General features: G+C 38.2%; 2 protein-coding genes across 2 annotated transcripts in view; both read right to left on the bottom strand.

Moving 5' to 3' along the window:
• Window positions 1-1477: 1477 nt before the first annotated feature.
• LOC136842496 (esterase E4-like) lies at window positions 1478-23036 on the bottom strand. Its single transcript, XM_067109875.1, has 12 exons — window positions 22880-23036; window positions 22296-22407; window positions 21294-21490; window positions 20945-21100; window positions 19020-19205; window positions 18062-18261; window positions 13482-13635; window positions 10634-10818; window positions 9873-9952; window positions 9100-9327; window positions 3224-3359; window positions 1478-2991 (listed from the first exon to the last, which is right to left on the bottom strand). The coding sequence occupies exons 1-12, from the start codon at window positions 23034-23036 to the stop codon at window positions 2851-2853; spliced, it is 1932 nt and encodes a 643-aa protein (XP_066965976.1). The 3' UTR covers window positions 1478-2850.
• The window catches only part of LOC136842493 (esterase E4-like), a 54208-nt gene continuing 52719 nt past the window's right edge, over window positions 22909-24397 (bottom strand). Inside the window, exon 14 of the mRNA XM_067109873.1 lies at window positions 22909-23046. The gene's annotated coding sequence lies outside the window, so the exon portion shown is untranslated. The remainder of the gene's footprint in view (window positions 23047-24397) is intronic.

The following is a 24397-nucleotide window of genomic DNA, read 5'->3' as shown; positions in this document are numbered from 1 at the left end:
TCATAACAATAAAAAAAAATAACAAAACCACCTGTCATTCCCCGTGAACCTATAGGTACGTGATGTCGCATCGCGTTCCCGGTTCTCTGTTCTCATGGCACCTTTGTACGAGAAGGTGAAGGCACTGGAAAATGAGACACTCGTTCTCAATGCAGGTGTATCTCTTGGGGACGCCGAGGTTCATGTGTTCGACTTTCCCTTCACGTCCGATACCATGTCCGAGAGAGACGAGAGAGTGAGACAGATGCTTCTGCATATGATTACGAACTTCGTCGATACTGGGTTCGTTAAAGTCACCGTTTGGAGTTTAGTAACCGCACTCATGTTTCGACAAAATTTATTGAGACAGGGAGTAGGAAAGGATTAGTCTTCACTTCTCATGGCCACTTGTTGGTTAACTTTATTATTATTATTATTATTATTATTATTATTATTATTATTATTATTATTATTATTATTATTATTATATTATTATTATTATTATTATTATTATTATTATTATTATTATTATTCAAAAGAACACAATTTTTTAAAGAAATATACAAAAGGCCGGAAGAAAGAAGTAGATTATATAAAGTTATAGAAAATGTGGGTTTTGATTTTCTAAGCAGTGTTCTTTACTGACAAAAAAACAAAAAAAAAAAGCATTTTGTTGTTAAATGTGTGAACCATTTCTATGGCTGAAGAAAGTGATAATTTATCTTATCCGCTACATTCTTCATTATGAATAACTTGTGCTTGCGTAAGCATAAGAAAATTGGTACCCATGAGTGGCCAATTTTTCTTTTATTCTTTGCTCCCTAAAACTCATGGAACCACAAGATGACCTGCAGACCTACGGCATAACAGATTTTCCAAAATGAGAACCACTTGAGCCCGGCATTCCTACTAGTTGCTACGACATAACTGTTAATCCAAGAATGGTACTTAGACCTTACAGAGAAAGAGTGACTTGAATATATTACTTTTCTTCATTTCAATGTCTTTGAGTGTAGTGCTTCACCAAAATCTCAAATCTAATACTCTGTTGTAAAATTTATTAAATTTTATAAACTATGAAATTTCATTAAAGCAAATGGTATTGTAAATCCTCTAACAAATACAGTGAACATCTTTGTAACAAGAATTGTTAACGTCGAATATGTTTGTTTTAATAATGAGCAATGTATAAGGGAATTAATGGAAGCGATTCTCTTTCACAGGAACAGAACTTCTGGAGAAACATTGTACCTCTCCTGGACTCTAAAGTTTCTCTAAGGATGAAAAAATCTCTCTCTCTTTCTCTCTTGGTGTGTATGCGTATACTTATACATATACATACGTACATACATACATACACACACATATATATATATTATATATATATTATATATATATATATATATATATATATATATATATATATATATATATATATATATATATATATATATATATATATATATATATATATATATAATTTATATACTGTAACGTGCAATTACTATTTGCAAGAGCACATGCAGCTCCATTCATTTTAAAATTAACTTAAAGAAGGAAGCATGTAAAGTACAAACGGTGAGTCAACTTCATGACCACCCAGAACCGAGGATCAAAACAGCCCCTGACATTAGCACATACTAAATTCTCTGTACCTTCACGAAGACTCTGCCCTTCCTCTCTAAGCCTTAAGCCCGCCTTTGTCAACCTTTAATTTAATCTGGGTGCTCTCGTTCCTCTCCTTGTTCCATCACCGCTCCTGTCGATGTCGCCAAAACATGGAAGCCGGCTAGTTAACGGACAACGCCAAACGGGGGGCCTGGACCAGAGACTATATAAGGACCTGACCAGGGGTCACACAGAGAGTTTGTTACAAGCTAGCATCAGAGTAGAGTCCTTGCCAGGTCAGTCTCCGACCGCCCTTCCCCTTTCTGACGGGAAAGGTACAGTCTGGATTTTGGAGTTGTTACGACGCCCATTCTTCCACTATAATTTTCATTCTTCCTGATATTTCTGCCCCTTGGAGTTCTGAGAAAATTAAGTGAAGTGTTAATATTTCCATTTCAAGTAACGTAAGCACTTCGTAGCAATTGCTATTGCATATTGTTCCCTCTCAACCTTCCGCATTCCCTATGTAACCGAGAGTGTTTTTCTTTGCCTGAAAGCCACAGCAAGTCTGTCTTTCAGAATAAGCGGTTAATGCTGTGTGTCTACCTGTTCACCCACGGTGCCAATTCCTGAATTCCCGACGTGGAAGAACACTTCACGAGTAATTCCTGAAGACTTACATGCCTACGTGGCAGAATTCTGTACATTTACTTAGTTTTAGAGGTTCCCCCACAGTGGGATTTTATTTCAGAGATAATTAATTCTATAGTTAAGAATTATCACCATAGATCGTTAAGTCTTTTGATAGTGGCACTATTTGTTTTGTGACTAACGTAATAGTGCCAAGGAGCTGGTGAGGAGCTCCCTTTGCAATATCCTTCTGATCTTTGTAATAAAACCTAATTAGTGAAGTCCTGCATTTCTTTTGAAAACCATTTTAATTCACTGTTAACTTATTTCTTTTCATGAGTTTAGCTAAGTAGTCAGATGAGTTTAAAGTGTGATTGGGGCTAGATAGACCAATCCCAGCTAGGCTCGTGAATATATGTATATGTATACACACACAAATCTAAAGTTAAGACTATTACATAAAAAAAAATATCGACGAAGCTATACATTGTTGGAGATGGTAGAGCATTATTTTGAAAACTAAGTATATGTAAATGGATTATTCTTGTTGGAGTAGGCAGAATTTTATAATATAAACAATAATAAAGAGAAGAAAAAAAAACACAAAATTCTTCTCTTACATTTGAGAGATCTCTAAGGCGACAGATCACAATGCTCATTAGATCGACATTCCTCCGTAATGGTTTGTTTGTTGACATCTTGCAGAATCTGACTTTCTCGAAAACCATGTCGTAAATCAGGATTTCGCACAATATTCTGCCAGAAGTTCAGTTCCTGTGAATCATATAATTTATTAATCTTTCTCATTGATCCTTGAATTTATTCTGTTGAAAACGAAAAGATCTTTTTCGTTTTCTGTACACGGGGACGAAACAATCACAAGGTTTCAACATAAGATGGTTGCTGACGTTGCTTAAAAAGACATCAGTATTATGAGGAAACATATTTTGAGTATTATAAAAACTGATGTTTATTTATCACCAATTTCTAAAATTGCATAACTTACCTTCACATTAAAGGGTCTGTGTACCATGGAGGGCTCAACAGCTATCTCGTAGTAGCCAACAGGCTGGTGAGGCACAGTGGGTTCCCATTTTGGAATGTCCCCCAAATAAAAACGACCCAGGTCTTCTTGAGGATTTCTAGGGAGAAGAAAACAAAAGGATAAATGAAGAGTGTAAATAAAATGGTTATCAATTTATGAATGATGCTGGTGGCTTTGAGGCAAGGACTTCTCTGTGTCAAAGAGCGTTTCTTATATTTTCATATGTCACAAATCACGAAGCTGTAGTCTCATTCGTACTTATTTCTTCTAATCACTAAGTGTCCAGTACAGCTTTATTTACAGTTCACATACCTAAGGAGATTAACTGGAGAATTTTTATTTCTGGTTGGAAATGGGAGTTTAACAAGCCCTTAAAAGTGCCCATTTATATTTCTAACATTGAATATTGTATTGCACTACAAAATAAATTGAGTTACATTATTATTATTATTATTATTATTATTATTATTATTATTATTATTATTATTATTATTATTATCTGAAGGTAATAGACCCTCTTTCAAGCATGTTTTGTTAAAGAGAATGGCAGCATCAGTGGAATTGATTTCATAGATGGTCTTCTCAGTTCTTATTATTTTCTTCTCGTCAGGGCTGATATTTGCTAATAACTATAGTCCTTCAACATTCTAAGATCGCTAAAGTGGGGCCAGGAGAAGAATGCAGCGTTGCCAGATCTATTCATCCTTTTAAATCTCACCCTCGAGGTTAATCCCTTGTTTATGGCTTTACCTGAGATCTGTCATTTACTGTACTTCGTTTTCTAAAGAAACAACGAGTAATTTTTGGTTGTTCTTATTTAATGATTTTCCGGTCTTTGTGTGCTTTTTGGAAATAATAATCGTAGTTCTTATAATAATACCATAATGTGTTTAATGCATCAACACTCTTAAAATTTGTGTGGGTGGTTCGGCAGGAATGGCTTTTCAAGCCATTTGATTATTGTCCATACTCCATATTAGCATTTATTTATGGTTACATGGCTGTATTTTTTCAGTGCCTCTGCAGGTTAAATAAGCTACTTATCATTTAGGAGAGAACAATAAATAACCATTAATTACAGGGCACCATTGTTGTTTCTTTAATATGAAATATTTTAAAATGTTGGCTGTGGGGAGATTTGATCCTCTTTGGCTATCCCTTCAAGGGCTATCAATACTGTCCAGTGACTGGCTGCTTGAGGTGACCAACCTTGTTATTGTTTTAGATCGAGCTGGCCATAAATGCCATCGCTGACCACGTGTCAGGGAAACTGAGGTTTGGCAGCTGCGGTCAAAAATTATGCCATGTCTCTTTGTTTTTATACAGATAAATTAGGCTTTTACTGCAAATATGTGAAGCTTAATATGTTTCGGTGTTATCTTTAAATAAATAACATTTCTTTTTTTTTTAAATTACACTTGAACAAGCTCTAACAAGGCAAAACTTTTAATCATAACGAGACGTTTGACACCACTGTATTCTTTTCCTGGCCCCACCCCAGCAATCTTAGAATGTTAAACAGACTATAGTCGATGCTCATAGTCTGGATAAGGAATTGGTTTCTTGAAATATTAATTTTATTGCATAAAAGAAATGGAAGTTAAAAGTGGCGTTTGATAGCTGTAGAGTTTCTGGAAACCAGTATTTGTCGCATTCTCGTGCAGAATCTTCGTCGTTGTTCTAAGGACGTAGCGGAATTCCATTGAGACTGTCAATGCAGCTTCCAACGCCCTTCACCTGCTGCCAATCGTAGGGGACTACGATCTTGGCTACATATACGGGAACGTCAAAACCCATACACCAAGGAACACGTTATGCCCCATTATTAGCCAGATTCCTGCCCCTACGTACCAGCTTGTGAAGAAACATGAATGCTATTTTGACCCCTTACGTTCCAGATGACAACAGTTTGAAGTCCTCTGCAGAGTTTATAGAGGCTCTGACAACGACACCCCCGGGAGGAGTTATTGCATTGATGGACGTGGAGTCCCTCTTCACAAACGTCCCTGTGGATGAAACGGTCCAGATAATTCTGGATCGTGTATATAGAGACGACTCTACGCCCCCATTAAATATCCCCAAGCATGCCCTCCAAACACTCCTTGAGATTTGTACAAAAAAAGGCCCCTTTCTCCAACCACAGAGGCCATATGTACATACAAAAAGATGGTGTAGCGATGGGTTCTCCTCTCGGAGTACTTCTCGCGAATTTCTGCATGGGTGCTGTGGAACCTCGGGTATTCGCCGCCATCAAGAAACCGTCGATATATGTCCGGTATATTGATGACACCTTCATAAGCACCAGCACGGTGGAAGAAATAGAACACCTGCGACAAGCCTTCCATGACCAAAGTAGCCTCAACTTTACCATCGAGCATTGCCGTGATCATCGCTTCCCCTTCCTTGATGTCCTCATTGAACAACAAGAGGAGCGCTTCGTAACGCAAGCTTATACAAAACCCACGAACCTGGGCATGTGCCTGAATGGTGAGAGCGAGTGTCCAGAGAGATACAAGCGCGCTGCGATCAAGCCTTCATCAGGAGAGCTCTCTTACACTGCTCCTCTTGGAAGGACACGCACCGAATTAGAACGTGTTGCCCACGCTTTAATTAACAATGGGTATTCCAACTGGGACATCACAAAATGCATGCGAAGGAGTATTGACAAATGGTACCAGCTGGAACTTGCCACGCCGCCCTTGAAGACATCACTCTTTCTTACAAGGGAGTGTTTCACAGGAAATACAAAGAGGACGTGTGACCTCTTTGCAGTATCATGGAAGGAAACATCACCCATAAGGACCCTGCAAAAAAGGTTAAACTAGTAATTTATTACAAAAACAAGAAGACCAACGACCTGATCATGAAAAACAACCCGACCCACGCAGTGCAGGACCCCCTGAAGAAAACCAATGTGGCCTACCAATACAAATGCCCTGTTTGGGAATGCCCCGGCGCCTACATTGGGATGACCGTGAAGAGATTTTCCAAGAGGATCTCCTGCCACACTCAAGGTGCCATCCATAATCACGCCAAGAATATTCACAATATTAGAATAACCCAAAAATACATAATTCCTAATGTCGGAATTCTTGATAAGGCGACAGACCAATGCCGCCTCCGCCTCCTGGAGGCCCTACAGATTGGAAAGGAGAGACCTAGCCTCAACACCAGGCAGGAGATGTCCCTCCTCCCGACGGTGGCACATAGGGCACCGGCCGCCAGCACCCCAGAGCCGGACAAACGAACCAATCAGGTGATGACCCCATCTACTGACAGTGAACTTCCCTATACTACCCTCCCAGTCTCCAATGTTTGCACGTGGAGACCAGTGCGAGCGTCAACCTCTGGGAGACGGTTTGGCCCAGGGGCTTAATCCCCTGAATCAGCTAATGAAAATTTAGCCCTCACAACACGGGACACCTGGGACACTATAAATACCGTCTGACAACCCCATTTCACTCATGAGCCTCGGCTGAGCTATCTCGCATAGAACATCTCCGAGCCCAGGTCCCGAGCATGGCTTCCATCTGCCAAAGGATGACCCATTACACCAATATTATGCTGGGTGGGAAGCAGTTCATTGGCCCCAGCGACAACCATCCCTTCCCGATGAAGACGTTTCTTTCATTGCCAAGTGATGTCCAATGAGGAAGAGTAATTGAGAGAAACAGCCTCTTTCCCATTGGAAGTCCCTGTACTGTCCCACCCTCCTGTTGCTGATGTTGAATTACCAGAGACATCCTCGACTGTCAACGACCCATTGCCACCATGCCATCCTGTTGATGAGCCAGAGATTGGCACTGAAGGATGGACAACTGTACAAAAACAGAAGAAAGTCAAGAGGAGGATGCTGAAGGAAGATGGCCCCCTCCCAAACCCTTCTCCTGCAACCAATCTCTTGCCACCTCTTCCAAAATACAGAGTGCGTCCCCAAGGAGAGCTGACTGCTTATGCAGCAGTAGCAGAGCTGGATAAAAGCAATCCACAGCTGAAAATCTCAGTGAAACCCAACCTGGCTACCGACATGATCATTACACCAAAGACGAAGGAAACAGTCGACTTTCTACGAGCCAACACTGACTTCCAACTGCTGGATCAGTCCGAGAGAGTCAGGAAGGTGATCATATCCAAGTACCCGACTGCCCTGCCTTTGGATCCCATTCTACGGCTCCAGAATATACTAATAGCCCAGAGATGCATTGGGAAGTCTGGAAATCCTACAAGAAAAGTCGTCGCCACCTTCCAAGGAGACATTCCAGCCCAAATTTCCTTTGGAGTATGGGAATCCTTCCCAGCAGAGACCTTCACACCGGAGCCACTACAATGTTACATGTGCCAGAGATCTGGACACCATGGTAGCTGCTGCACAGCAAAGGAGAGGTACGGTATATGCAGCAAATCTCACCCTATAAAGCAGTGCCTTGACACCTACAAGAGGGGAGAGATAGTGGAAAGCAAGTACCCAAACTGTTCCCTTCAACACCATGCATGGAATAAGTGCTGCAGAGCCAGGCTTGAAAGAATTGCAAAGATGAAGGGCACTCCTCCACCTCCAAGACCATCAAGATCTACTCCAGAACCCAAGCAGAGAGTGGAGATGACCAGAACAGAATCACAGCAACCACCCCCAGCAACACCACAGCAGCACTCACCACCCAGACCACAGAAGCAGCGGCAGACTCCAAGAAGGAAAGTCGACTACATGCCAATGCCATGTGAAACAGTGCCAGCACCTTCCCTTCATTCTAATCCAAACCTCCCACCACCTCCCAAACCTGATTCTACCCCTTCCTCTGCCCATTCCTCATACCCTTCTCCTTCCTCCTCCAAAGTTCCAGCCAGTGCCACTACAAGCAGTGACAGTTGCATAATTCTCACAACTGAAGGAATCATCATTCTCTTCGAGCAGCTGATAGGAAAGCCTGTCGACAGGGACTGCTGAAATGTATCCAACCTCACCTCATCCAAACCTCCCAGCCAGCCTAAAGCAGCGGCTGTTCGCTTTGAGTAACAGCTGCCCCTTCAAGTCTCACAACAAAAACCTCTATTTTTCCTGAGTAAGTGAAATCTTTGGAGCATCCTCCTTAGATTTTCAACTTCATTTCGATCTGCAATTTTTCCATCTTCCTTTCTCGTCCTCTGCAACTCAACCAGGACTTTCTGCTGTAGAACTTTTCCTCCTACTGATGGGCACCGTAAGGTTTAATAAGGTATGTAACCCTGCCTGTCCTTTTCTTCCTTTCTTTTTATAACCACCCTTCTCATCTCGGTACAGAAACAGCCCACAGTTACGGGGTGCTCTGGGAGCAAGGGCCCGTGCCAGCTAGCTGCTGGCTAAATCTAAATCCATCTATCCATCCCATTCCAACCAGAACAAGCCCACCCTTCCTTGAGAATGAACTGATGATACAGTTGGAAACGCTGGAATTCCGCTACGCCCTCAAAAAAACGACGAAGATTCTACACGATAATACAAACCCTGATTTCTAGAAACTCTACAGCGAACAAACACCACTTTTAACTTCCATTTCTTTAATGCAATAAAATTAATATTTCAAGAAACCAATTCCTTATCCAGACTATGAACATCGGCCAGTTATTAGCAAATATCAGCCCTGACGAGAAGAAAATAAGAAGAATTGAGAAGACCATATATGAAATCAATTCTACTGATGCCATTCTCTTTAACAAATTATTATTATTATTATTATTATTATTATTATTCATAATGTATATATATTCGCATATAGCATGAAAAAGTCTAATGTCTGAATAAGCTAACTTCCACCGAGAAGAGATTAAAAGACTAAAAAGTAAGAGGACTCGAAACTCACCCAGAGATGATGAAGTTTGCCCACATCTGAAGAATCATCTGGCCCACCCTCTGATCTCTGCTGGACTCTTTCTTGAGGACGTAAGGAAAATCAAAGAGGTAAAGGAGGTCATCTCCATGGGACACGTACGTGTCAAGGGCCGACGTCTTGATTCCCATCTCCTTCAGTTTCTTATAAAGGGGTCCTGACCACGTTGGAGTGTTGGGGTCACGGTGAGTCATGACAGAACTGCCGAAAGCGAGAATGAGACGGAATCAGTTAACTTTCTGTTCATCATTCTTTCATTGTTGTGGTCGCTGGAAGAAATTACTTCATAGTTTATAGTAAAAGTATTTATTTTGCTCTTGTACTAGGAAGATTTCGCCAACTGGGTCAGTTGTCGTCTTCATTCATATATTTACACACCCACATACCCACTCATACACATTTATACATATAAATATAAATATATCTGGTCTGCTGGTATAGTGGTTAGTGTCATGGAATGCCACTCAGATTTCGAGGGTTTGCGTCTCCCCCAGGGCGATGAAAAATCACTGGCTCTGTATCATAATCAGTTACTGCAGTAGTGTGGGGTCTGCGGTGAGAGGTTGAAACCAACATTCTTTGGAAGCTTCAATTTATTAAATTAATAGTTATTATTATTTCCAAAACTGAACAAATTCAAATGCAGTTGGCTAAAGGAAGGCCTTTACCTTTGTGAGCAGTCTGCCACTGAACAGAATGCTTACAAGGAAAAAATAAGAATAAAAATGCAATATTTTTTCACTGACGTGTAAACTGGTGCTCCAGATTCAGCAATGGACGAAGCTGCCTCCCAACCGCATTTCACAAAGAGGTAATCGGTTAATCCCTGAAATTAAACGAATTATGTTCTTTAATAAATGTCGATAAGCAGTATTTCTTAACAGATCCTATACAATAATGAGATGCCTTAACTGGAGACAATTAACTTGTATTACTGTGACGAGACCCTAACACTTATTCATGCAAGGACAGTATTGGAGATCCTATTCCTTATGGTCACATTCATGAAATAGTTTTTGACGGATTTGGAAAAAACAATCTTTCCATAAAAGTTAACATGGAATACTGTAGTACTTTTCTATATGTATACAGAGCTTCATTCATTATGCATTGTGACTTATTTAAACAGACAAGCAAAGGAATCACTTTTAGAGGAGCTATTGTGGTCTTCATAATTTGAGCGCTCACCTAATCGAGGTCTTTCAAGGTTCAATCGGGTATTAAATCACACAGTTTGTTGACAACTATCCTTTATATTCGTCAGCATCCAAACAGGCCTGGATAAATTAGTTAAATAATAACGTTTTTATAATATATTTATGTCGATTCGAATGCATGAATCCCAGTATGTGAGTGCTGTAGTGTGTACATAAACATATCCATGTTTAAACGTGCATAAAGCGTTAACGACATATTTACAGATCTTGTTTCACTGGAGGTGTTACAAAATCTGTAGACTAGGACGCCAGAAAAAAAATTTCCCCTAAACTTTTAGTTTTGGACTAACCTCAGTGAGTTGTTCCACCAAAACATCACGAGATGTTTTGGCAGGTTCGCTGTAATAAAAAGCTTCAGCCAATTCCTTCATTTGCTCTTCAGTTTCAGGATCCGGCCAGTTCAGGAAGGCGTATCGTGCCAACTCACTGTAGAGAGCTGTTGCATTGTGTGGCTGCTCCGACAGTATAAGCATGACTAAGAAAATGAAGCTACAAATTACTCTCTAGTAAACACAAACTAACAAATTCCCAAACTCTCTTCTGTAATTGATTTCAAAGACTAAATAAAATTTTCTCTCTTCACATACTGAATTGAAATTGGTTGTGTTACCTTCTTGGATAAGTATTTATGCTTGTGGAATTTTAATTTTATCAATGGAGTATATAATGAATGTATATTCATGTTCTCAGAGACGTGGTACCTAACAGAATAAGAATTAATGGAAAGTAGCCTAATTATACATGACTTACTTGTTTTGTGCCTGAAATAATTCCTCACAAGTGACCACAATTTTTTCTTTTTTGTCTTAACATTCTTATTACAAACGAATATCCTTGGAACATTTTTATGAAAATGAACCTCCAGGAGAAATAAAAAAACTTCAACATAACAGAGAATGATGAAATAAGACATAAATAGTAATCCTTCAATTATCTGGATTAACAGAGCCAAGGCCCTGTCAGATAATGACGAAATCTGGATAACCGCGAGTATAAAAATCTATGGGTGTGTAAGGGCAACTTCGTACTCTTCCTCACCAAACCCTATCAATACTGCATAGCCATAAACACTAAATATGCTTGTAAATAAAAACCATCACACTTTTGAACTGAAAAATGTATGCAAAAAGCAATTATCTACTTTATTTCCCCATATCTGAAATAAAATAAACTCCATAAACACCCATAAAAATAAAAAAAAAGCAACACCCTTCATTTTCTCTTGTACACGACACAGTAAGGTACACTGTACAACGTTTTTCATTTGTCCTATGCACTGTAAAACACCTTGTATTTTTCAAAAAAAAAAAGTAAACCTTTTCTTCTCTTGTATACAACATAGTATGATAATTCACACAAACATTGTCATCATTTTCTCCAAAAAACATCGTACACGAAAAAAGTAAATCCCTTCTTTCTCCTTTGTAAGCGACATGTAGTATGGAAGGCTACACAAAGTTTTTCATTTGCCCGTACACTGTAAAATACATTGTACTGTGCATACAAAAAGTTAAAAGCCTTTTTTCCAGTATGCAATGCCATACGATAGTTTACACACTGAATTTTATAATTTTCTCTAAAATACACCATACAAAAAATAGCAATTCTAATAATACTGTATAAAAATACTTTTTAGTCAGTCACTTTCCTTTGTGTGCTGCTCTTCATGCTTACGATGGCCAGACGTTTTAAATACCAGTGAGGAGGTTTAAAAGTCCTCCTTCACCTCCTCCTCCTCCTCCTACTCCAACAGCTTGACTGTGTTGTAGAGACCGATGTCTTCTTCCTGTGTCTCCTGTGACTCCCGGGAAACATTAAGTGGTGAAGCACAAAAACATGAAACCAAACAAGCTCTAGCAAGTTCACCAACACCAGCATATGTATGTATCCTGCACACACAAGTGTGTTTATCCTTTGGTTTGTGAAAACAAAAATGAGTGTGTGTGTGTTACTGTATAGGCTTCAATGTAAGCACACCTCAGTCACTGCTCGCTCTCTCTCTCTCTCTCTCTCTCTCTCTCTCTCTCTCTCTCTCTCTCTCTCTCTCTCTCTCTCTCTTTCAATACTACATCTCAATACTGTATATATCGTTTAATAAAATATGAATTACGGGATCATAAACATAAAAACAAGCAACAAAACAAGCTCTAGTAAGTCAGATGTCTATCTGGCCCTCTTCACCCATCCAACACTGCAGCTCCATCCCCCCGCCCCCACCCCCGCCAGGGAAACTGCTCCTCAGCTTCACCCACCTTCCAAAACAACCCTTCTCTGAGTGAGTTCCTCTACACAGCCTTACTGTCCCTCCTCTCCCATGCTGCCCAACCAACCGACCCACGCTCCCAACCATGGAAAATTCTCCAGACCCCTACACTCTCCAAACTCTTTCACAGTCTGCTTATGAGTGTAAGCAGTGTCACCAACAGTTTCCTGAAGCTGTGCAGTGCCAACCACCGAAGGGCAGTTTTAAAAATTTTTGTTTATTATATTTATTGTATGACCAAGGGCCTTGGTCTCTGGGGACCAGTTGTGTCCAGATAATGTCGAGTTCCAGATAGTGGCAATCTGAATTGAAGGACTACTGTAGAGGCCCGAAAGAAACCATCATTTCAAGGAAGGAAAAAAAAGAGAAACAAGGAAAGAAAAGCATAGTACTGAGGCTGAGAGGAATATGAGTAATAAATAGAATTGTTAGCATTTTGACAATTTTAACACGAGGGTGTAAGTTGCCCTTGGTCAAGCAGTCTAACTCGGATTAAAGTTTTTTTTTTTTGCATTTCTTCAAGTTAAATACCCAATATATCCAAACTGTTCACAGCTCAGTTTTTTTTTTTTGCTAATGCTAAGAAATTCTAATGGTAGCAATAGATTTTGAAATCCAGTAACCGTCTTTGAGTGGAACAAGCCTAATCTCCTGTTGCAGTTGAGACCTTGAGCTGCTGAATAGGATTTCCTCACTTCATTGATAATGGATACTTATAAACCCTCCAAAGTGAAGGATTTATAAGTGCAATATGCTTCCCAGACAGATCTTCAACATGCTCCCAGGAGGAGTAAACTGAAGATCTATCTCGGGAGCATATTGCAGATCTAAAGATCAAAATTCAGAATACGGAACTTGGCGTGGACTATACTTACGACAAGCGAGAAACAGACCATCCTGGGGGACAAGGCTTATAATTGTGGGTGTTGGACGAAGGGTTAACTCCTTTAGAGGAGCTGGGAGGAAGGGTGCATGGCGAAGCCCTCCGTCAATTACAGCCAAAAACAAGCTTGGGAAAAATTCGTACCGCTGTGGATGAACGGAAAGTAAAAAGCATGTGGTAAATTAATGCTTCGGTAAATTAATGTATATGCTGTTTTACTCAAATCACATATCACCAGGGAAGACATAACAGGAAAGTATAGCAACATTTTTAAGTACACAGATATTATTCAGTGTATAATTATTTATATATAATATACATATATATACAAAAATACATACATATATATGTATATATATTAACTTTATCACATACACAATTGTTCTGTGCATTAGTACAATTACTAACAGGACCTCATTCAAACTGGACGGTATCTAGTGGAGATAGTTATGCAGAAAAAGCTACAAGCTTTCTAGGACAAACAGTCGTTGAACGAATACTTGATGATGAGGACTATTTGTCCTAGAAAGCTTGTAACTTTTTATGAATAAATATCTCCACTAGATACCGTCCAGTTTGAATGAGGTCCTGTTAGTAAATGTATATATATATATATTTATATATGTATGTATGTTTAAAAAAATCATCAGTAGATGCACGTGACTTAAGTGAATACGCGAATCCCACAGGAAAATGACAGGCAGAAGTTCAGTACCAAGCGCTTTCACGTTTATTAACGCATCGTCTGGGTATATATATGTTTTATATATATATATATATATATATATATATATATATATATATATATATATATATATATATATATATATATATAGTAAGTATGTATGTATGTATAATATACACAACACATATATACTGTATATATATACAAATGATTAAACATTGATTGATTGATTGATTATGGCAACTAAAACTGGCGTCACAGCATCTAGGATATTGACGCTGTAATGAATTAATATAGAAAACTAAAGAAATAAATCAATTTAAAAGGAGTTTCTCTTGACAAATATTTAAAAGCAAACACACACACACACACACACACACACACACACACACACATATATATATATATATATATATATATATATATATATATATATATATATATATATATATATATATTATATATATATATATCTATTCCCATATACAATCTATACATACACACATATTGCATATGTATACGATTTAAAAATGGTTGAGGAGGCCAGCCTCCCTAAAAAAGACTTATAACTGCTCTACATTACAATCCTCACTGAGAACTGTAGCGAGGATAAAATGTTCTTCACTGTCACGGCCCCAAGACTGGGGCATTCAACCAGCTAATATCTCACTGTCAAGGGCACAATAATCATTGCAGAATGGAGGATTTTCACCTGACATCGAGAACCAGTGAGTGAGTGTATGTACGCACATTTGTATATATGAAGATAAGCGTTAAATATCATTGGTATCTGAAACGTAAATGTACAAAGGAAGAAACTGAAAAATATGTCCTACAAGAATTCTTAAAGGTAGTGTGGCTTACTTGATTCATCTAGATCATCATACTATTTGCTGATGCCTGCACCTTTAGTAATATCCCACTGTTGTTTCAGAATTTTGCTACATAATCAGCATAAATAAAATAAAAGTAGTTTCATCTTTATCTGCCGAGTTCATGACACTGTCAGCTTCGCTGGCAACAAATATTTCAACATTTCCAAACTGATTCAACCATGCTCTATTCATAAACTCCAGAGTGCCCAAGAATGGGAGCGATTCGGCTCTGACGCAAATTGGCCTTTCAAGCCAAACAAAGTGATCACTGAATGGTCAGCATCCAGTGTTTCCTACAATGAGCTTAATCCCGTATATTACCATGAACGGATGCAGCAAGATTTATTTAACGGTAGTTAGAATTCATTCGTTATGGATGCTGTTCTCCTTGTTCAATCTCGAGAGTGCAAGGCTGCAGAAGCTTCGAAAAGTATATTCAAACTGTGAAACATCTACGCATACACACAAACACACACACATATATACACATACATATATATAAATATATAATATATATGTATATATATATATATCAGTGTGATGCAACTAAATATTCATACAATAGTTATGGTAACTAACATCGGCAAACCGCTGATTCTAGATTCGGTTACGTCAGTGCTTGCTGCTATATATGACAGTGTATCGAGTACCGAGGTATCTATATATATATATATATATATATATATATATATATATATATATATATATATATATATATATATATACAGGGTGTTTCAAATTAGAGGCCCCCTCCTCTACAGCACAAACTAAAATTGATATGGATAAAAACAAAAGTAATTCAGAACAGGTATTTATTTAAGTTTCTCTCTGAGTATTTAATATTTTGTGTGGCCTCCATCTGCCTGTACCACAGCCTGCATTCTTGAGGGGTATGATTTCAGCAAATCGCAAAAAAGCTGAGACTCAAACTCCATTTCTCCTGAGCACTTCGGTCACCTCTCTTCGCAGGTCGTTGAGGCTTGGTATACCATCATAGTTCACTGTGCGTGCTTCAACACGATCCTTTAAGATACTACCAATGTTTTCACACACATTAAGGTCAGGGGAGCTACCTGGAAATTCACCTGAAGAGAAGAAATCGATACCACTGTTTCGAAGCAGCTCCTGTGTCTGCAGAGCCTTGAAACATGGTGCCTTATCATGCAAAAATGTGACTTCTTCAACAGATAACACATTTTCAGGATCTTTGAGGAAAGGAAATACTCCATCAGTAAGCACAGTTTCTCTGAAGTATTCGCCATTCCATGACTGTCCTTTTTCTTTGATGATCCACATTAACCGTTTGGCTGTGAAACAGAGAAAAATTCCCAAACATTCAGGAAATTTCACAACTTGGCGATAGCGCATGTCATCGCTGATATCATCCAACTTTGCAGCCCCAATGATATCATTTTTATGATTTGGCTTCCTGACTGTGTAAATGAAGAATTCATCTGATGCGGCAACATGGAGAAAGTCAGCTTCATCCCAATCTTTAAGAAATGAACCACAAAACCATGCACTGTCTTCTCTCTGTTGCTGAGTGATGTTGGGCTTGCTGATAACATGAAATGGCTTGATACCAGATTTTTTTCAACTCACGATATACAGCACTATAACTTCTCTTCTTTCCCCTTTTTGTTTCTAGTTCAAGCGCCAATTTACGTAAAGACTTTCTTGGTCTACCCACTGCCTCAGCTATGATGTCTTTTGACTCATGAGAAAGGACTTCAGGCCTTCCAAGATTCTCACTTTTTTCGTGATAACAGTCATATGGATTTTTGTTCCAGTTTCTTTTAACAAAGGATTCATCTCTTTTAATGTATTTAGCTATCCAGGAACGTGAAATGAAGGATGTGCCAGCATCCCTGGCCTCTCTGAAGGTTATAGCCTGGATTCGGTCAATCCATCTGATTTCCTCCGAGTCGTTAGCCATGGCTGTATCTAACTCCATCACTCAGTCAGAAAATACAAGAAATGTAAAATGAAAAATAGCTTAATAGAAACTTAAAATAATGTACTTGGAGATAGGCTATAGCAGAAAACTTCATAACTTTCCATTTATTCTGTGGAGGGGGCGGCTCTAATTTCAAAACACCTGGGTATATATATATATATATATATATATATATATATATATATATATATATATATATATATATATATATATATATATATATATATACACATATACGTATGTATGTACGTGTGTGTGTGTGAAAACACAACAAGCCCAAGTCCATGGAGTAATTTGATAAAATAAAGTTCCCTGGTGTGGAGGTATTCGAAAAAATAAAAAGGCATCGAAGTGTGCATATTAAATCGAATCAGATCCATTAAAAATTTAAATGTTTCTGAATTTCTCTCATTAAACAAACAATCCCAGCCCTTCCTTTGGTAAATCGTATTTTTTTCCTTACTGAAAGGACTTCACAAGAATTGACATAAAAATGAGAGCAGCATCAATAATCCTGGCCTTCCTGCCCTTGAATTCGTTGTTGTGTGTCTACTCTCTCTCCCTCTCTCTCTCTCTGAAGTAGGTGGTTAAACGAATGCTAATTAACCATACAACTCACATCCAAAAATAGAAAAATTAGCTAAGCTGCTCTTTTTGTTATTACCTTATTATGTCTCAGGCAATAGACTGACTCAGCATTAAGCCTATAGAATGTTTAGGAACTGGCTGGAAAACTGTCTAGATTTGTTCCTATTTCCTAACTTCAAATTTCAGTTTACGAGAAAAATGATAGACCGGGTCTTATTTGACACAGTTATAACTCTGAGCACTTAATAAATTCATGAAGGGATTTACCTTGCCCATTCTCAGGTATACAATACTACCAAATCATAATAGGAAGCAAAATAAAGTGAAATTAACTTAGTGTCAAAAAGACTCAAATTCGAAATTTGTCAATTGTTAGAAAGGGAAAATCTATCCGTTGCTGCAATGGAGAGAAAAACAAGCGAATATATATAACGAAACCACAATAACAGAATAATTAAAATACTTACATATAATGAACCCTGGGCTTTGACGATTTGCTCGAAGGTCTTGGAGGCAACGCATTCCCGTAAGACCTTTGAATTTCCTGAGGGGCATCCTAATTCGTGCGCCAGTAATCGTGCTGCGGTCATGGGATCACGCCCAGCAGGCATCACAGCCCAGGGGCAAGAAGCTGCTCCGCTAAACATTATTCCGCGGTGAAATAAACCTGTAGATGAAGCAAAAATCGATTGAAATTAAGTTGGTTTTGCCTGTAGAGAAAATATCCAGATACCCAAATATAAGATCAAACTTGAGCGTAGGATAAATGTCCCTACCACCCGAACACACCGAGAGTTAATATGTAAAACAAGAATCAAAAGCCAGATAAGAGAGGCAGCGCCCAGGGAAGTTTTATCGAACAAATTCGGGAAACTTTATTAATTTCACTCTTCAACGCAAAGATTGCTTATTCTATTGACATCAGGGCTTCTTTATGACCCTTGGCAGGTGCATCAGACTGCTAAGTTTTGCTCCCATAAGTGGCGATGCGCAGTCCTCGTTTTATTCGGGTTTCGGATAGACGTAAACGTGTACTGTCATGACAGAATTTACTTGGGCAGTTGATTTGGAGGGGCCGTTGCTGTACCACTTACATTGTGCCATGTGCATTAAACTGCAATGCTCTCAAAGGTTTATTGCATTGCCCCTATGCCTCCACTTGCGATGCTTTCTGCCTTTCATTTCTCATTGGACCACAGCGTTTTTTTCACATTTACATTCCCTGCTAATTCAACTTTACCTTCCTTCAGTTTTTATCTCTCACTTCAGCTTCAATTCTTAACTATCATTCTAGTAAAACATATCGTAGCACGAGCCCTGTGACAAATAAGAAAGGTGGATAAGTTGCCTCGTCAATCCAGTCTGAAAATATAATAATAATAGTAATAATAATTTTAATAATAATAATAATAATAATAACAACACCTTTGGATACAGGAGAATGCATATGAAGGTGAACAGAAGCAGCTCCGGCAGAGAAACCTCCTATGGTGACTTGGTTTGGGTCCCCTCCAAACTGAGCGATGTTTCTCTGTACCCACCGGAGAGCCGAGACTTGGTCAAGCAACCCATAATTGCCAGGCAGAACCGAATCCCCCATGCTCAGGTACCCTGTTTCCAAACATTGAGTGAAAAATGAAGTGAGAGAAAAAATTAGGAATGTGATGTATGAAGTACCTTGTGGAAACAGAGTGAAACAATATTTCTGACAATGTCAAAAACTTATACTCGTGCGAAGCTTATATTCTGAAGATGAAATTGAATTAACTAATAGCAGCGATCGACAACTATCCCCTGTTACTAAAAATAGACCGCGCCAGTGCGCATGCTCGTGTTTACATCAAGCAGGTCGGACAAACAAACGCAGTTGAGTGCCCCACAGAAGGGATTCAAGGGAATGGCTTCCAGCCACTGACTAGCAGTACTGGTGGATTACATGGAACTGGAGAGGCACTGGTGTGACCGGACTGTTTGTCAAGTTCTTCTTGAAATATCTTCTCTACTTTCTTTTGGTACCATTTACCTCCGTCAATGGTAATAATGATGTCCCCTTGACATCCTGAGGCTATACAGTCCTCATACCTGAACCAAGTGAAAGGTTACATGAGTACTTTGTATTTTCATATTAGAAAAGAGAGATAGAAATAAAAACATGATATATATATTATATATATATATATATATATATATATATATATATATATATATATATATATATATATATATATATATATATATATATATATATATATATATATATATATATATATATATATATATATATATATATATTGAGGCCACATAAATTATAATACTAAGGTCAGTAGACGTTACTTCCACAAAGACTCCAAACGTAATCAGCTGGTTACTGTAATAAATATAAAATGCAATATATATATATATATATATATATATATATATATATATATATATATATATATATATATATACATATATATATATGAATGTCTTTCACTGTAATACCACAGTATAATATGAAGATAAGAAGGCCCATATAACACGATTTGAACGTTGCAACCATATATTTCGAGCACTTCCTTCTGTACCCCCTGTTCACTGGTAAAATATGGACAGATGAAATGATACATGAGTATATATATAACGAGTTAATGAGGCCAAAAACCACTAGGGAATTGTTTCCCCTCCTTCTTGGGAAACGGTCACCTGCATACCATCGGAGACTTAATGCCACACCTACATATGCTTTGTATATGTACTCCTGTATCATTTCATCTGTCCATATTTTACCTGTGAACAGGGGTACAGAAGGAAGTGCTCGAAATATATGGTTGCAACGTTCAAATAGTGTTTTATGGGCCTTCTTGTCTTCACACACACACACACACACACACACATATATATATATATATATATATATATATATATATATATATATATATATATATATATATATATATATATATATATATATATATATATTATATGTATAGGATTTTAACCGACGAGAAACGCTTGGAGCCTCTCTGGTTATTTCATTCAATACTTCATAACACGTTTTTGTTCTCATCTTTTTACAAGCACAGCCTCGTTTCCCACCACTAGCAATTAACGGCACTCCAGCCAACGTTTAAGCTGACATACTGAATGATCTAGCACACTGCTAAACACAAAAGCAGCGCCAGAAACATCGGTTTCTTTCAACTTAATGTTAGGAAACTTCTCCGCTGTGGCCTTTACAACATAAGTCGTCCTGATTTGTTTGTCCGACCTTGTGCAACTGTGTGTAGCTAAGCGCAAAGTGATGACGTAGTTGCCGATCGCTGCTATTGACAGATCTAGTGCATTCAATTAGTCCCTTTACTACTGACCTAGTGCTCCAAGACGATAATTGATGGTAACAACAACGACATCCCTAGAAAGGAGCTTTCCAGCTCCGTGGGGGGACGACGACCCTCTGACGTAACCACCTCCGTGGATGAAGACGAGCACTGGGAGGAGGGTGCCCTCTGCTCGGTTCTCCTCATCTGTTTTTGGTAGAGTATGTATGCCAGGTGTGATCCATACAATGTTTATGAGTATCCCGTTTTCATAGGCAATTACGTGATCAGTAATGTATAATTTCACCGATCAGTACGGACATTTTCTTTATTGACACCGAATGGGAAAAATTATTCTTCTGAACTGACGTTCTTCATGCTTCATTTATTGGCATCTTACCTAGGTGGGATGGCGTATGAACGTTGAGGAAAAGACAGTCTTCATTTCCCAAAACACCCTTGCTCTCCGTGTCATACTGAGGGCAGAATGACCCAAGTCGACTGGCGTTTAGATAGTTCCCTGGCCACGGACCCACCAGGTCTACGGGGTCAGCGAAGCGCAAATCTCCGACAGGGGCCTTTGCGTAGGGGATACCTCTGTTCAGTAAAGGAAGACAAGGTCTTAGCATTTGCTTCGTTGTGGCATAATTCCCCAACACTGAGGCATAGGGATATCAGGGGGAGATCATATTTAGGGTTTACCGCAAAGTTTAATTTAACAGTATTTGTATGGGCTTTGAAAGATAACGTAAGATATTATACGTAGCCTGGAAGATATTATAAGTAACCAGGCTATTCGTTTTTTTTATTAAAACGTAATAACCATTAAAATTAAATCTCTTATGCAGCAGATTTATTTCTATGCACTTATTTCTACTCCGACAGCCTTTGATGTTGCAGTATTCTTAAATTCACAGTCGATTCCACACGTTCCCAATTATTCGAAAATTATATACAAATATTTATAGGTACAACGATACGTATATATGTTGCCAGCACTGACCAAGATTCCAATTCTTCCTGTTCTCTTCAAGTACTTTACCTTCCTATTCCTCTGCCAGCTGAAAAGAAAGCCCCAGTCAATATGCCTTTACTCTATTTTGCTTTTCCAAATACTTGGGCCCTAACCTTCCAAGAACTGGCTTCTTTATCCGGTTCATGAGAGAGCCTTCATAATATTAAAAAATACCAGGGTGCACTTGTTGATGCTAAATAGCGTGTCTGTCTGTACAGTTATCTCAATTAATTTTTGCCAAAAGAATCTCCGAGTGAAAAGTTGGGAGCTGTTCCTTTACGGAAAACATTGTACTATACTTATTTGCCTGAAAGTAAGTGGCTTCAATAAAAATTCTGCAGAGTTTCGGAAGGTAATGATGGAGGCAACTTCTAGTCCTGGACTTACCTGAAGGCATGCATGTGCGTGTTTGGATGATGGGGAGGCCGAGTTGGCAATTTCAGCCCAGTAATGGTACCCAAGTTGGTCTTCAGATCGAAAAACTCCTTTATTCCTCCATCTGCAGGAAAGAATATTTCATTTGGTATTTTTTATTCTAACTATTTCTCAATTCGTAAGTAATGATTTTTTTTTATTTCAATGGTAACTGACCATTCATCAGGAGATAAAAGTGATAAATGCAAGAGCACAGAGTAAAATATCGGAAAGGAAAACACTCCAAGGTCTTTCATGACAATCGTTAAATATAAAAGTGAAAAAGGGCCTATTTTTTTCTCCGTGTTCCACTTATTCGTTTGCCTTTATTTTCTTTTATTTTACTTTTACTCACAGAATTTCATTCCTCTTATAAGAATCTATATTACTTTTATTTCTTTTTTTTAATGGGCATTCTGTGTTATGGGAACTTGCCTTTCAGTTAATGAATATTTTGGTCAGTTTCATATGATAATAATAATAATAATAATAATAATAATAATAATAATAATACTAATAATAATAATAATACTAATAATAATAATAATAATAATTACCTAGTCCCCGCGTCAGCCTTTCCATCATAGTCACTGGAACGTCTGACGGCAATAACTCAACAGATTCTTCGTCTGTAGTTGCTTGTCCTTGAGCTAGTCCTGTTGCATGCAACAAAAGCAATAGCATCATCGCTGGTGATATCAATGTCCAATTCATTTTTGTGATGCTGTAGCAGAGAATAACATCAAATCACAGTAATAACAAAAATGTGGTTAATATCGGTAAACCTCGAAATTCAAACACCAATTCTATCATTTTTTTAACAGCTTGTTTCTCCTACTAGTTAATCAAGATGCAACCGGCGTTCGGGTAAGACCTACATAATCTTACTAAAAAGAAAAAAAAAAAACACTGATAAAGCCGCTCCAATAAACTGAAAGTGAAATATAAGTCAAATGCTGAAACATCGAGTTAAACAGTATGAAGGAATTTAAAGTCTGAATTCCGCGATGACTTTCATCTGTCTAGTCCTTGTTACACCACATGAAGGTCGAAAATGCTCTTAATTTCGCTCAACATTGATTTAAGGTAATGTCTCTATGCGACAATTAAGAAAAATAATTATGTTGCGACACCAGAAACAACTTAGGCTGTGTACCTCGGCGTTCGCTTGCTCTGAGAACAGTGAGCAAGTTCTGGGAGGTTTAGCAGATGAAGAACCACTAGTTAGGCAACAGTGATCTGGAATATATGACGTCTGCCGGTATTTGTGACACATAATAACTTTGTCTTATGCTCCAAAGCATAAGACGACAAGAAGATTGTTATGATGTAATTTGTTGAGTTTTTAAGGGAGAATGAGTTGACTGAAATGACAAATACTATTTGAAATTGTTATAACACAGGGAAGATGAATCATGATATCAGTCTTCATAACAACTTCCAATAATAGGTCATAAGACCTCTTCCTTGTTCCTCTCCATTTTAACATGCTTTTATTTCACTTGACTTCTGCGTCTGTCCATCTGTTTGGGTCAAATCTTGTAACTCAATTTTCGACCTGTTCCCTTTCGTCCGATGGACTTGAAATTTTGCATGGTTACTCACTCCTGGTGACAATACTACCTTACATGATCAGTAGGTCAGCAGTGACATCTAGTGACCCTACAGTGACCTCTCCCAGTATATCAGGATTTCTATGAAAATCCTCGGATTTTTCATACCTTCTTTGACTCGGTAAAATAAGTTAATAACTCAACGGATTTTTCAAACCTTCTTTGGCTCGACGGGATAATACGTTCAATTTCGTAAGCTACAATCATAATTCGGTTACAATTGCTGTCAAAACTAAAACGTATAAAATAAAAAATATAAAATTTTTTACAACACGCTTTTATCAAAATGCACTAAAAAGTAAAACATAATATAATTTTTTTAAGACACACCAGGATTTTCTTACAATTAATTATATCTACAAAAGTAAAAGCGTGGGCGCCAAACATGGAAGGAAATGCTACTAGAAATGAAAAAAAAATTCTTTTCTTCAAGCATTTCCTTCCATGCTTGGCACCCATGCT

Source organism: Macrobrachium rosenbergii, chromosome 10, assembly GCF_040412425.1.
Source record: "Macrobrachium rosenbergii isolate ZJJX-2024 chromosome 10, ASM4041242v1, whole genome shotgun sequence".
NCBI lineage: Eukaryota > Metazoa > Arthropoda > Malacostraca > Decapoda > Palaemonidae > Macrobrachium > Macrobrachium rosenbergii.
This window is presented reverse-complemented; position numbering and strand designations above follow the sequence as displayed.

Bases quoted from the DNA above. Each gene is read 5' to 3' on its own strand.
- LOC136842496 (XM_067109875.1), bottom strand. From the start codon at position 23,036: ATGAATTGGACATTGATATCACCAGCGATGATGCTATTGCTTTTGTTG. The intron at 21,491-22,295 runs GTAAGTCCAGGA...TTTACTGAACAG, and splicing joins ACGCACATGCATGCCTTCAG to AGGTATCCCCTACGCAAAGG. The intron at 3,360-9,099 runs GTGAGTTTCGAG...TCTTCTCCCTAG, and splicing joins GCAAACTTCATCATCTCTGG to AAATCCTCAAGAAGACCTGG.